This window comes from Phaenicophaeus curvirostris, chromosome 14 (genome assembly GCF_032191515.1).
Source record: "Phaenicophaeus curvirostris isolate KB17595 chromosome 14, BPBGC_Pcur_1.0, whole genome shotgun sequence".
In the NCBI taxonomy this organism is placed as follows: Eukaryota; Metazoa; Chordata; class Aves; order Cuculiformes; family Cuculidae; genus Phaenicophaeus; species Phaenicophaeus curvirostris.
The window spans coordinates 6198535-6213367 of NC_091405.1; the positions used below are offsets into that span (position 1 = coordinate 6198535).

Sequence of the window (14833 nt, forward strand, 5' to 3'; positions counted from 1 at the left end):
TGGATATGATGTACAGGAAAATTTACCAAATGAAATCACACTGACATGTGGCAAAGTCAGCTTAGGACCAAGAGAAGGTTACGACATCTAAGATTTGATGAAAGAAGTTATACTCACCTCTTCTGCACACGGACTTAAATGCCCCTTATTCCAACCTCAAAATCGCCAAGTGGTTCTATGTGTGTTCTTCCAGTTAGACATAAAAAGAGGTCTCAAAACTATGGGGCAGAGGTGTTCCTGTGCAATTTAGGCTTACAAAGCCAACAAAGACAGGTCCACAAAATACATACCCAGTTCCTCTTGACTTCAGCAAGAGTTTGGAACTTAAGGTACTTCTGCTGATCTCGTACTTAATGCTGCTTCTGATGGGTACCTCAAACATCTTTAATCGTTGAAAGCAGCATCTCTCCTCTGTACTTCCTCTAACCAGCAAATTAAACAAAGAGCAAGACTATGCAATGGCCTTAGAAGAGCTTTGAGCCACTAGACAGGAATAGCAGTTAGAAGGGCAACATAATTCACATGTCAGGAATCCCCTACCTGGATGTCAGTGTCCTTCACAGGTTCAAGAGGCTCAAAGGTAGTGGCTGCACTCAGACTCTCGAGTCGCTGAGAGATGTGAGATATATCAAGCCCTCTAGACCCAAGAAGAACAGACCTATAAGGAAGAAATTGTACCAGTATGAAATGGGTATTGACAGACAAAACTCCAAACCCCAATTCATTGCCAGTACTTAGGTCAGCAGCTAGCCATGCACAGACAGTGCTCCTCGCTGTGCTATGAAAACTGCACAGAAACCACTGTGTGCATCCAACCACCTCGGCCCTGCTGAACTCTTTCTGCTGTTCCACTGCAGTACTGCACAGCTGCCAAATCCTTCCAGACAGAAAAAAATCCTATAGCATGTTGGTAAATGTCTTCAGCAGTGGCCAGAACAAGGTACTGCATTGTTTGGCTTTAGTGCCCTGAATCAGGAATAGTTGCTCCTCTGACAAATCCTTCCCTTACTATATCTTTTTTTTTGTAAGTAGGAGAAAAATGGGAGGGAAATAAACCCAGCTTTGCAGTCATTCTATTTCTCCCGAGCACGTGCTCCTGGCAAGACTCCCCACATAGAAATCAAACACGTAAACAGCTTCTACCTCCTGCGTAGCGTCTCCAGTGCTGGTGCTCTGTACTTACGCCTTAACATCTGCAGTCTCCTGGGAAGTGTGGGTCAGAGTGCGGGATCGCAGGCGCTCCCCAACCTGCTGGATCTCCTGCAGGTTGCGTTCTACATGAGGGAGCTCAGAGATACCTTCTGTCTCAGCTGCAAGCTGTTCTGCCTGCTGGAGGAGCTCTCCAAAGCCTTCAGTATCCATCTTTGTTGCGGGTTTCACTCAAGATGCAAAAAAACCTTCAGAGAAAGAGAGAAAATTCTTGCTCAGCTACAAACACTTTCTATACGTATGGACAGACCAGCAAGTGCAGGTCTTCCAGAACAGGATACTCTTCTGCTCATCCTCCACAAGCACCAAACATTAAGCAAATACTGTGGGCATAAAGATTCCGGTATTGCGTGTATGCTGGGGCAAACGGCCGATGCCTTGGTATACCTGCGATATTAGCAGCAAGCAGGGAGCAAACGGCTGCTGTTCTCATGCTTACTAGCTTGTTGCAACCTTGGAATCTTTATTAAGACCCATGGATTAATAGGAAAGGAATGCACTAGGTGGAAAACATGAAGATAAGGGGCACATCTGTGGGAAACAGGGGGGTTGCACTCTATTGCTGTACTGTGGGATTCTCATGGGTGGAAATTCAGCTGTTACTGAATATAGAGGCACTATATAAGGTTTGCATTCTCTAAATAAAGTTCATCTCTATTGTTGCCCCCATCGACGAGGTCTGTGCCTTAATCACTACAAAATACACACAGGTGCTCTTGGAGAGCTTTGCCTTGCAGGACAGCGTTCCTAAGGGAGATCTATGGACCTGTCAGAAGTGGGATGCAGATGCCATATGACAGTTCATATATTGCCTTGATACAAAGGACAGTGAAAGCAGAGAGGTCCCAGTGAAGAACTGGGCGTTAATTTAGGTATAAACTACTTATACATATATATTTTTTTATATCTATTATAAATGAAGACACATACATATGCATGCAGAGATATGCATGTATTGGGAACAGCGTGGCCAGCAGGTCAAGGGAGGTTCTGCTTCCCCTCTGCTCTGCCCTAGGCCCCATCTGGAGTCCCATGTCCAGTTCTGGGCTCCCCAGCTCATAAAAGACAAGGAATGACTGGAGATAGTCCAGCAGAGGCCACGGAGATGATGAGGGGAATGGAACATCTCTCTTATGAGGAGGCTGAGAGGTCTGTGTCTGTTTAGGCTGGAGAACAGAAGATCGAGAGAGGACCTTATCAATGCTTTTCAATACCTATATCAATATTGGGGATCAGGATGTGGCCAGACACATTTCAGTGGCACTCAGCAACACGAATGACGGGCAACGGGCACAAACCAGAGCACAGAAGTTCCACCTGAACATGAGGAAAACTTTATTCACTGTGAGGGTGACTGAGCACTGGAACCAGCTGCCCAGGGAGGTTGCGGAGTCTCCTCAGGAGATATTCAAACCTGCCGGGATGTGTTCCTGTGCAACCTGCATTCCTGTGCTGGAGGTGACCCTGCTTCAGCACGGGGTTGGACTGAATGAACTCCAGAGGCTCTTCCAACCCCAACCATTCTGTGATTCTCTGAAACAATCTCTCTCACAGCATTTGCACCCCAACCTGGGTCAAATAAGACAAAGTAGATCCAAGCATTAACATCAGCTCTTTATAATTTACCCAAAAGTAAAGTCAATGGAAACTGTGTGGTTCAAGGGAGACCACCGAGGAGAAAAAGCCATTTTTACAAACCAAAAATAGTCTGCAAGCCAAGTATCGCTCGGTACCCCTCAACCATACCAAAGCAATTCAACAGTGCAATTTTAATATTCCTCACACTCAGCCTCACCACCATTTCCAAGTACAACTCCCAGTGGCAACAGCTCTGCTTTCCGCTGTCTGGACAAGGATTAAAAAGTATTGCATGCTGATTCATTCAGGCATATGCGATTAAAAGGAGAAACTGATCCCTACTGCCTGGGTAACAGGACAAACCCTACCAGCCAGCATCCAGGAATGGAGAATTTCACAAGCACTCCCCACCCACTTCTGGGAAGCTGGAAGCAGCCGGGGGAGGCAGTGATCATATTTACACTGACTTGTTAATCAGGTGAGATAGCAGAGACTGGATTTATTTGAACAGATTAGCATGTCACCAAGACAAACGGAAACAGAGAGGGAAGGTGGTGGAAATAAGCAGTTTCATGCCCTGCAATGCAGTACAGAACATCTTTCTGGTGTTTACTTGTGATAACTCAGGTTCACCCCTGCCAGAGGAGCCTCTGTTGGCAGACACTGACCAGAACAGCCACACTCTTGTCATTAGGATGACAGCAACTGGATCCTTCGGGAGCAGGGACTGCAAGAATAGCACAGACTTCAGCTTGATTTGATCCGATCTAGTCCACTTCCCCTTTTCATTACCAACAAGATAAAAAGGCAGAAGTGTAAAAAGGCACTAATTTCTCCGAGCACCGAAACCAAAAGCATGGAGAATCAGCACACCATAAAACTGGTCCCAAACCTGCACTTTTTGGCTGTAGACTCCATATCAATGCCATATAAGGTCCGTCCCATAAATTTACCCACGTAGGACAACTGCAACAACTCTGTGAGATGAAACAGAGTTCATCAAATATAGAATAAGCTAGTTATTTTGGAGGAAATTAAACTACACGTGATTATAACCAAGCATTGGAAGTGACAGCTCAAAAGCCAAAACTAAACAGCTTTTTTTCTGAGCAACAGAATTAAAATATTTAGACTGAGTAACAGCACAAACAACCCTGTCTCCACCCTGACAGAATTTACTGCATTCAAGAGACTGCAGTCTGACTCTTAATGCTGCTGTGCAAGATGGAAACTGCTGCCACAGTAACGAGCAGAGAGCAGTGGCAGATTTTCACATCTGGCTGGGGAAGGAGCAACAACTGACATCTAAGCGAAAGGGAATACATCAGAAATTAAACTAACTTCTGCGAAACCAGATCAACTTTGGGCTAAAAGCCAGGCTGAAACCGCTCTTCCATAAACAAATTTTGATGACTTATCAATAGAAGCTGCTGCATTAGCCTATTATTGCATTAAACCTCTGTTTCCCCAACATTTAAAACTACAAATAAATATTATATACATATAAAATTTATGCTATATATTGTACAAGTTGACTGGATTTGTAAACAATGACTTATTCCCTAAAGAAGCCTTAAGAACTCCTCAAGAGCACTACAGTGCTACCTAATGAAGAATGCTGTAACTATTATACTCCAAATACGGCCACAACGAACTTTTTACTGTACTAGCTTCAGAAGGACAAAAGCTGAACTACCCCAACGCACGTGCGCCTGTCAAATGTCCCATACTGACAGGCTTTGTGTCATTTAACTGATTAACTTTGAGAAACAGACTAAAAAACTAGACTTTTCTAGTGCTTCGAAAAAAAGAAAGGAGGAAGACTTCCCAGGGGAGAAGGAAAGCTTCACCCACTGCACTCAGAACAGCTGATAGACCAATCCAGCTCCACAAGTTGCAATGAGATTCTTGAAAATGGGAAGAAGAAATCATCCAGCATTGCTCTCTGACAGAGGCTCCTGGCTCAGAGCGCTCAGGAGACCCAGTCTGATGAGCTGGAATCAGCTTCTTTTGGAAGAAAGACACAAGAGCACACTAGTAAGAGAAAGCAGGCAATTCTTTACTTGCTGCAGCCAAGGTCTGAGGCAAAAGCACTTTCTTTGTCAGGCTCAAGCCTGTGCTGCTACAGAGAGCGCAGCAGCTTCTGTCTACAAAGCTAAACATGAATAAGTAAAAGGCCTGTTCTGCAGGCCTGGGGAATTCTGTACGAACAGCAGTAATGATACCGAGCTTTCACCCAGCACCTTGCATAAGCAGACATCCAGACATTTCAGAGAGGAAGTCGGAAACGTGATCCCCATGTTACAGAGCGGGGAACTGACTGAGAAATGCTGGGATGGAAATCAAGGAGCAAGTGGCCAAGTTTTTGTTTGTTTTCAAAAGAAAGGACAATGACACTTATAGGATGTAAGACACTGAAATAAGCTGCTTCTAAGGATGCAGACTCTCTACCACTGGTGCTTTTTAAGAGCAGGACAGGCAGGAAGCAGAAATGGTGGAGATCTACTGACTCCATGCCAGGAGCAGACACATCTTTGGTTTCAACTCTTGAGGTCCCTCTCTGCCCAATTTTCCACGTTCTACAACTGGAAGTGACCAGACATAACCCAAATATCTGCTGCGCATTCTCACAGTACTAAATGTTTAATGAAACCTACCAGAGGGAAAGCTTCCATACCCTAGCTACACTAAAAATATAGGAAATCAGGAGAGGCCAGCTTAAAAAGAAATATGGAAACACTATCCCTGGTACTCCATCTGGTAACACAGCCTGTTTCCGCCAGCAACAAAAGGCTGATGCAAGACCATTCTGAATAGACCGCATCACAATCTTCAAGTTATTATTTCTTCTAGTACCCACCAATTAATTCTCCCCTGCTTCCCAAAAAGACTTCGTCTTGGAAGTCTCTTAGGCCAACATGCAAATGTCCAATCTTTTTATGACTGCTACTAATCACTTGGTCTCAAAGAGCTCTCACAGTACACAGGTTGAACAATCATGCCTTTAAAACTTGGAAAAAACCAATCACATTTCCAGTTTTGTTCTTATTTGCTCTCACACTCTGTGAAACGACAAACAAGGGCACAAGACTCCTCTTCCCTCTTCATTATTTAATCTGGAAGTGAATGGCAGGCATTTTAAACACCCTCTTCTAATGTACACTATCATGTCTTTGCCAGCAGTGCCTTTTGTCTGCCACACGACTTGGAAGCTCCCCACAGAGGTCTCAAGTCCCCATTACCCCAAACAGCGGACTCAGACGGCAGTTCTGCCATCTCACCACTCTCCCACTTTTCCAAACACTTAGTACTTATTTTAGGCACCTGACTCTCACCCAACTCAGCTGGGCACTGACATCCACAGCATGGCAAACTGATGCTCGTTATGTAGAGCATTGGTTTGGTATTTGAAATTCCTTACACAAGAACTCAGATCCTCCCCCTAACTGAATTTTCTGTGATATTATCACCACAGGAATATGAATTTATATAATAATCACATAGTTTCTCCAAGCAATTTTTAAGCTTTTCCTATCTGTAAGCTCCTAGTTTTCCCAAGAAATAGGAAACCCATCTAGGGACACCAGTGAACAGCAGTAAAGCACACAGAAACTGGCTTTTTGTTCTCCAGGACCTAACTCCTATCCCATAAGACAACATGGACAAACTAAAGGAAGATGAAAGCAGCCTTGTTGGCACTTGGACTTACACTCAACCCGTTCCACTCACTGTTACTCTGGTTTAGAATAATGTTGGGACACAGACAGATCACAGCACTCCACAAAAGCTCCTTATTACATACCAGTACCCAGCGCATCCACAGCGAAGTCTTAACATAACAGCATTTCAATGTCACGCCACAAAAGTTTGGCTGTTGCCTGAGGCTGGGACCAGACAGTGAGAGCAAGTCACTCTGTGTGCTTTATAATGACTCGGGGAAAATCAAACCTGTAACACAGAGTGAATCCTGACTAGAAAGGACTAACAAATAGCGTTATTTAAGTTCAGAAGCAGAGTTCTGCCTCCAAGCTGTCCTGTAAGAAATCCTTGATATTTTCACCTGTTTTTCACACGAAGTCAGCGCTGCTGTTGGCAGAGAGACCTGAGAGCTGGGGTGGACAGGAAAGGGCTAGTCACCATTCTCATTCAAGGACAGTCTGAAGGGTTTACATTGCGTTTAAAGATAGCTATCCTGCCCTTCATCAAACTTACTGACCTGAAAGACACAAGAATCATCAGTATTACACATGGTTTACTATTCAAAAGTCTCCTATGTCCTGCCAGGCACATATGACAGCAACGCTTGTCAACTACGAGGTGCTGCAAGCTTACCAAAACCTGCTGTGAAACAAAAGTTGAGACAGGGAGAGCTTAGGGTACACTCTGCTTTTTATAAGAAGGCCTTTTTTCACCATGAGAGTGGTGAGGCACTGGCACAGGTTGCTCAGAGAAGCTGTGGCTGCCCCATTCCTGGAGGGGTTCAAGGCCAGGTTGGATGCAGCTTGGAGCCCCTGATCCGGTGGGAGATGTCCCTGCCCATGGCAGGGGTGGAACCGCATGGGTTTTAAGGTCCCTTTCTACCCAAACTATTCTATGATTGCACGATTATGAGCTGCCACCCGACACCGAGCGGCCAGTCTTGTTTCCCCACTCAGGACAGGCCAAAGGGGGGACCCCGGCCAGAGGGACCAGCATAGCGAAGAACCAGGTGATCTTTAAGACCAGACGATCTTTAAGGCCCTTTCCCCCTCCCCTGATCTTGAGGCGGCCCCGGCACTGGCCGAGCTCGCCCTCCATCGCCTCGGCTGAGGAGGAGGACGCCCCTCGGGGCGGCCCCGGCGCTCGGGCCCCGCCGAGGAGAGGGCGCTCCGGGCGGGACGGGGCTGAGCAGCCGCGGGGCGAAGGAAGGAAGGGAGAGAAGCCATGAGGGAGGGAGGAAAGGAGACCGCGCCGCACCCTCACCTGCCGCCGCGCCGCCCGCCGGCCCCGCGCCTCGTGCCCCATTGGCCGCCCGCGCGGCCCGCCCCGCGCTCTCATTGGTGCGTCCGCCCCGCTTCCTCCCGCCGCGCATTCCCATTGGCCGCCCCGGCCCCGCCCCGCGCTCTCATTGGTGCGTCCGCCCCGCTTCCTCCCGCCGCGCATTCCCATTGGCCGCCCGCGGCCCCGCCCCGCGCTCTCATTGGTGCGTCCGCCCCGCTTCCTCCCGCCGCGCATTCTCATTGGCCGCCCGCGGCCCCGCCCCGCACTCTCATTGGTGCATCCGCCTCCCGTCCCAGCCCGCCGGCTCCCGCCATCTCGCGACAACAGGTTTCTTGAGGGGGTGGGGAAAGGGAGGGGGTGGGCGTGGCGGCTGCCGGCCGGGACCGCGGGTTCGAGGCTGCCCCGCGCCGCCCCGCGGAGCCGGAACGCGGTGACGGGAGCCAGAACAGATAAACAGAGAAAGGTGGAGGGAAAGGAAAGAAAGGGAGGAAGGAAGGGAGGTGGAGAGAAGGAAGGAAAGAAAGGCTGAAGGAAGAAAAGAGGGAAAAGAAACAAAGAAAGATGGAAGGAAGGAAGGAAGGAAGGAAAGAAAAGGTGGAAAGAGAGATGGAAGGAAAAGGAAAGAAAGAAAGAAAGAAAGAAAGAAAGAAAGAAAGAAAGAAAGAAAGAAAGAAAGAAAGAAAGAAAGAAAGAAAGAAAGAAAGAAAGAAAGAAAGAAAGAAAGAAAGAAGAAGAAGAAAGGTGGAAGGAAGGAAGAAAGAGGTGGAGAGAAAGAAGGAAAGAAAGACTGAAGGAAGGAAAGAGGGAAAGGAAAGAAAGAAAGATGGAAAGAAAAGGTGGAAAGAGAGAAAGAAGGAAAAAGAGAAGGAGAGGAAGGAAGGAAGGAAGGAAGGAAGGAAGGAAGGAAGGAAGGAAGGAAGGAAGGAAGGAAGGAAGGAAGGAAGGAAGGAAGGAAAACAAAGAAAGATGGAAAGAAAGAAAGAAGCAGGTATGAGGATGTTCCTCTCTTCCCTTCCTTTCCCTTCAGTCACCACTGACTCATGGGCAAATTACATCCCAGCCTGTCCCAACACCGAAATCCAGGTTTTCCCCAGGGTGTCTCCTTGCATGCAAGACAACAAGCATCCAAACAAAGCTTTCCTCGAAGTCTCCTGGCAGTGATGGCTGCTCCATCCGTGGAGGTGTCCAAGGCCAGGTTGGATGGGGCTTGGAGCCCCTGATCCAGCGGGAGGTGTCCCTGCCCATGGCAGGGGTGGGACTGGATGGGCTTTGGGGTCCCTTCCAACTCAAACCATTCCATGATTCTATGATGCTTTGCCTCACCAAATACACGTGTTTTCAAGCTGTCATAAAACACCTCCTGTCACTTCATTTTTTCCCAGCCACAACCATCGCTTCGGGGGTATAAAACCACCTAAGGTGCCTCTGAAAGGTAGCTACCCGGGGAGCTGCCTGTCCCTCAGCCACTCAGAGCAGCACAGATTTAGGATCCTGTCGGAGCAAGGAACAGCCCGTAAGCTCTTCTGCTATAAATTACAGCCCTGAGGGGGCTTCCCCAATTCCACCAACCCTGCTTCAGGTGTCCGAGGAGGCAAAGGGGGCTCATGGCCATTCCCGCTCAACCACCTTTCCCAGAAATAATAATAACAAAAATGCAAAGCCTGTTTTTTTCCCCCCTCCAGGGTGGTTAGGTTGTTCTCTCCATGCTGTGATGCACACTGGTTATTCAGTGGCTGGCTAGCAATCCCAAAAAATCAATGGTTTCCAATGCCGGGTGCCTGCCTGGCTCCCGAGAGCCTGTGCTCCTTGTACATCTGGAGTTTTAACTCCTTCAGATTTCATAGATTCATAGAATCACCAGGTTGGAAGAGACCCACTGGATCATCAAGTCCAACCATTCCCATCAGTCACTGAACCATGTCCCTCAGTGCCTCATCCACCTGTCCCTTAAACACCTCCAGGGAAGGTGACTCAACCGCCTCCCTGGGCAGCCTGTTCCAGTGCCCAATCACCCTTTCTGTGAAAAATTTTTTCCTAATGTTCAGCCTAAACCTCCCTGATTTATTTATTTAGCGCTCTATGCCAGGACCTGCTCCTTACAAAGTGTGTTTCCTCTCTGGCACACACTTACTGTGTCCTGGGGTCTTGGCCCCATGGTGCCAAATTACACCCTTCATGGAGCTTCATCCCAGAAATTAGCAGGGGGAGAGTGCTCGTGTCACTGAGGCGTTTGTGGCAGCCACTTCGAGGGGTGCACTGGTCCCCAACAGGACGTCCTGGTGGGATGGATAAACTGGTGCAGTCGGTGTCCTGGTGGGATAGATGCCTTGGTGGGATGGCTGTCCTCGTGGGGTGGATGTCCTGGTGGGATGAGTGTCCTGGTAGAATGGATTTCTTTGTGGGATGGATGTCTTGGTGGAATGAGTGTCCTGATGGGATGGGTGTCCTGGTGGGATGGATGTCTTGGTGGGATGAGTGTCCTGGTGGGATGGGTGTCCTGGTGGGATGGATGTCTTGGTGGGATGAGTGTCCTGGTGGGATGGGTGTCCTGGTGGGATGGATGTCTTGGTGGGATGAGTGTCCTGGTGGGATGAGTGTCCTGGTAGAATGGATTTCCTTGTGGGATGGATGTCTTGGTGGGATGAGTGCCCTGGTGGGATGGCCACACCACCCCAACCCTCCCTGAGCCTCCCGGAGCAGCCTTCCAGCGGGAGGAGGATGCTGAGCCGCCCGGGGACAAGCGCTGGTGCCCCTCGGGGCGGGTGGCACGGGGGGAGGCGGGGACGGCGGGGCAGGAGGGGCTGGGGACGGCGCCGGACCAGGCAGGGGGCAGCAGAGCCTCATGGAAGCGCTCGGCGGCACCGAGCCGGCGGCTGCCAGCCCGGGGACAAGCGCTGCTGCGGGACCCGGCACGGGGTGCACTGGGTGCCCCCTCTCTGCGCTGGGTGCACGGGGTGCCTGTCCCCTCTGCGCTGGGTGCTGCCCCTCTGCACTGGGTGCCCCCTTCTCTGCAATAGGTGCCCCCTTTTTTGCACTGGGTGCCCCCTTCTCTTCACTGGGTGCCCCTTTCTCTGCACTGAGTGCTGCCTCTCTGGATGCACTGGATGCTGTCTCTCTGCGCTGGATGCACTGGATGCTGCCCCTCTGCACAGGGTGCCCCTTTCTCTGCGCTGGGTGCTGCCCCTCTGCACTGGGTGCCCCCTTCTCTGCAATAGGTGCCCCCTTTTTTGCACTGGGTGCCCCTTTCTATGCACTGGGTGCTGCCTCTCTGCACTGGGTGCACTGGGTGCCCCCTTCTCTGCACAGGGTGCCCCTTTCTCTGCACTGAGTGCTGCCCCTCTGGATGCACTGGATGCTGTCTCTCTCCACTGGATGCACTGGGTGCCCCCTTCTCTGCACTGGATGCTGCCCCTCTGCACTGGGTGCCCCCTTCTCTGCGCTGGGTGCCCCTTGTTTGCACTGGATGCTGCCCCTCTGCACAGGGTGCCCCTTTCTCTGCGCTGGGTGCTGCCTCTCTGCACTGGTTGCCCCCTTCTCTGCACCAGATACATTGGGTGACCCCTTCTCTGCACTGGGTGCCCCCTTCTCTGCACTGAGTGCTGCCCCTCTGGATGCACTGGATGCTGTCTCTCTGCGCTGGATGCGCTGGGTGCCCCTTTCTCTGCACTGGATGCTGCCCCTCTGCACAGGGTGCCCCTTTCTCTGCGCTGGGTGCTGCCTCTCTGCACTGGTTGCCCCCTTCTCTGCACCAGATACATTGGGTGACCACTTCTCTGCACCGGGTGCCCCCTTCTCTGCACTGGGTGCTGCCCCTCTGCGCTGGGTGCCCCTTTCTCTGCACTGGGTGTCCCCTTCTCTGCGGTGGGTGCTGCCTCTCTGCACAGGGTGCAGTGGGTGCCCTCCTCTCTGCACTGGGTGCCCACTTCTCTGCACCGGGTGCCTCAGGTGCCCATCCCCTCTGCATATATGCTTTCAGTGTAGCTAGGGTATGGAAGTTTTCCCTTTGCTGGGTTTGATTAATTATTAGTATTGTGCCTTACACACAAGAGGGTGATCTGTTGAAAAATGTGCAGCTTGGGTTGTGCTTGCTCACTTCTGCTTATGGAACATGGAAAATAAGGCAGGGAGAGACCTCAAGAGTTGATCCCAGGGATTTCTGTGCTCCTGGCAAGGAGTCGGTAGGTGTCCACTATTTCTGCTTCCTGCCTCTCCTACACTTAAAAAGCTCCAGTGGCAGAGAATCTGCATCCTTAGGAGGCAGCTTAATTCAATGCCCAGCTAATATCTTCTAACTGCCAGTGTGCTTTCCTTAAAAAAAAAAAAAAAAAAAAGGTGCACCTCTGCCTCGGGTGCATTACCCTGCCCTGCACAGGGTGTCTGTCCCTGGAAGCTGAGGACAGGGTATATTTTCCCTTCTGCACAGGGTTCAAAGGCTGCTTGTCTCGTCTGCACAGGGTGCATGTCCTCTCTGCACACGGTGCTTGTCCCCTCTGCACTGGGTGCGTGCCATGTGTGCACCGGGCACGCATCGCCTCTGCACCCACTGCTCGTCTCTGCACAGGGCACATTTCCCCTCTGCACAGGGTGTATTTACTGTCTGCCCAGGGCACATTTCCCCTCTGCGCATGGTGCACGTCCTCTCTGCTCTGGGTGCCCATCCCACCTGCACAGGGCAAAGGACTGTATCTCTCAGGGCTGCAGGCAGCTCACCCCACGTATTAGAGATAAATCAGTCTTATGGGGCTTGTGGTGCTGAGCACAGCCCCTCAGGGTGCTGCATCCCACTGCCCAGCTGGCTGTGCACCCAGAACACCTCTGTCCTAGCTCCCCCGGCCACCTCAAACCATCTCTGTAGGCTGAGCTGTGCTTCTCTTCAAGGGGCTGGATAAAGCTTCTGGCCTCTTCTTGCATTAAGCCTTTATTCCCGTCGGCCTCCTGCAGTGCTACAGACTAGGAGAAGTCTGGCTGGAAAGCTGCCTGGAGGAGAGGGACCTGGGGGTGTTGGTTGACAGCGACTGAACATGAGCCAGCAGTGGCCCAGGTGGCCAAGAAGGCCAATGGCATCTTGGCTTGGATCAGAAACGGTGTGACCAGCAGGTCCAGGGAGGTTCTTCTCCCTCTGGACTCGGCACTGGTGAGACCGCTCCTCGAATCCTGTGTTCAGTTCTGGGCCCCTCACCACAAGAAGGATGTTGAGGCTCTGGAGCGAGTCCAGAGAAGAGCAACGAAGCTGGTGAAGGGGCTGGAGAACAGGCCTTATGAGGAACGGCTGAGAGAGCTGGGGGTGTTTAGCCTGGAGAAGAGGAGGCTGAGGGGAGACCTCATTGCTCTCTCCAACTACCTGAAAGGAGGTTGTGGAGAGGAGGGAGCTGGACTCTTCTTCTAAGTGACAGGGGACAGGATGAGAGGGAATGGCCTCAAGCTCCACCAGGGGAGGTTCAGGCTTTACATCAGGAAAAAATATTTCATGGAAAGGGTCATTGGGCACTGGCAGAGGCTGCCCAGGGAGGGGGTTGAGTCACCTTCCCTGGGGGTGTTTAAGGGACGGGTGGACGAGGTGCTGAGGGACATGGTTTAGTGATTGATGGGAATGGTTGGACTTGATGATCCAGTGGGTCTTTTCCAGCCTGGTGATTCTATGATTCTACACAGCTGTGTGTAGGCTGAGGGCAGCTCCCGCTTCACTGAAAAGGAAATGTTTTCTATAGAAAATACTCCCACAGGGACCAGAAAGCCCTTGGTCGCCTCACTGAGAGCAGCGACAGGCGCAGCCCAGGCGCTAGACATACCCCAGCCCAGCACCTCCCATAGATGCCTGCACTCATCCTACTGCTCTCATGGCTTTCCCCACCCCAAATCCCACCTGGGGAGGCTGGAAAGGGCATTGAGGCTGGGAGAACATGGCTCTGTGCAGGCAGAGCAGGCTGGCAGTGGCAGGGTGTGGAGCTGCATGCCCACATACCACCCTGGCACAGCGCTGGGAACAGGGAGCGGTTGATGCCCAGGGCGCTTCCTGAGAAGGGAAAGCCCCACCTGCACCCCGGCTTTGGCTTTGTTTCGGGTGCAGGATGCAAGCACCCAGCCCCAGGGGGGCTCAGCACACAGACCCTCGGCTGTGCAGGCTGGGGATGCAACCCTGCTGCACTGGGCTCCAACATCAGGACCATATCAGCCCCTGACAGGCTTATTTTCCAGCAAGGCACCTTCCCATGGCATTTGTTGTTTTATTAAATGGCTTTAAGGCAAGGCAGGCACTTCTGCCCCATCTCCAGCGCTCAGCCTGTGTTCCAACAGGCAGTGCTGGGAGGCTGCTTAGGCGAAAGACATCCACTAATGCAATAAGGCAACGCATTTAAAAGGCAAATGGGTGCTGAGCCTGGAGCTTTTCTCACCAGCGAGGCTGGGCGCCGAACAGGCTGGCACCCACTGCAGAGCCACATGCTGAAGCCAGGCAAACCCCTGTCCCCACACAGCCCCGCTGGGTGCTGGGGACATCGTGCCACCTTCCCCCCTTGCAGCCACCCCACCTTGTGCCACCCAGCCCTGCAGAAGGGGATGCACAGGTATCCGAGGGTCCCTGTTTTGGGGTTGTCCCAGTGTGTTGCTTTTTAACTTCATTTTGTCACTGCTGCCTGGCCACCAAGGGCTGGAAGGGACATCCCTGCCAGGCTGAGCTGTCCCCTCTACCTGGAGAGGCAGGGAATGTGTGAGTGCAAGGAGTGCCAGCCCTGGCAGTAGGGCTGGGAACCTGCCTCTGCAGCCGACACAGGGGACATGTATAGGCAGGCAGGGGCAACCACCCCAGCTGGCAGCAGGAGCTCCTGTGCATAAAAAGCCTCTTTCACTTGGCAGAGACTTTGAGAAGCAAAGCACAGCCCACACACCCTCCTCTTACCTGCTCCCTCTACGCTCGTAGTGCCCACCCACCAGGGCAACTGAGCTCTGTGTTTACCCTACACAGGGCTTATTCACTGCTACTGGTGCCTGACCTATTGCACTTGGAGGTCAGCGCAGCTCCAAGCAAGGTTCTTCCCAAAAATGGGCTGGGAAAAAAGTGCTTGGAGGT

The 14833-nt window shown here is 51.3% G+C and overlaps 2 protein-coding genes and 1 long non-coding RNA gene across 3 annotated transcripts in view; 1 reads left to right on the forward strand and 2 right to left on the reverse strand.

Moving 5' to 3' along the window:
• The window catches only part of NUP93 (nucleoporin 93), a 74692-nt gene extending 73295 nt beyond the window's left edge, over positions 1-1397 (reverse strand). Inside the window, exons 1-2 of the mRNA XM_069868680.1 lie at positions 1184-1397; positions 541-658 (exon numbers count right to left, since the gene is read on the reverse strand). Coding sequence (XP_069724781.1) covers positions 541-658; positions 1184-1362 — 297 coding nt within the window. The 5' untranslated portion in view covers positions 1363-1397. The remainder of the gene's footprint in view (positions 1-540; positions 659-1183) is intronic.
• AMFR (autocrine motility factor receptor) overlaps positions 1-14833 on the forward strand; it is a 414702-nt gene that overhangs the window by 306757 nt on the left and 93112 nt on the right. The gene's annotated exons all lie outside the window — the stretch shown is intronic.
• Positions 2528-7780, reverse strand: LOC138726737 (uncharacterized). The gene is made up of 4 exons (XR_011338475.1): positions 7750-7780; positions 6848-7003; positions 6590-6735; positions 2528-2778 (listed from the first exon to the last, which is right to left on the reverse strand). It is a non-coding gene; the product is annotated as an uncharacterized lncRNA (long non-coding RNA).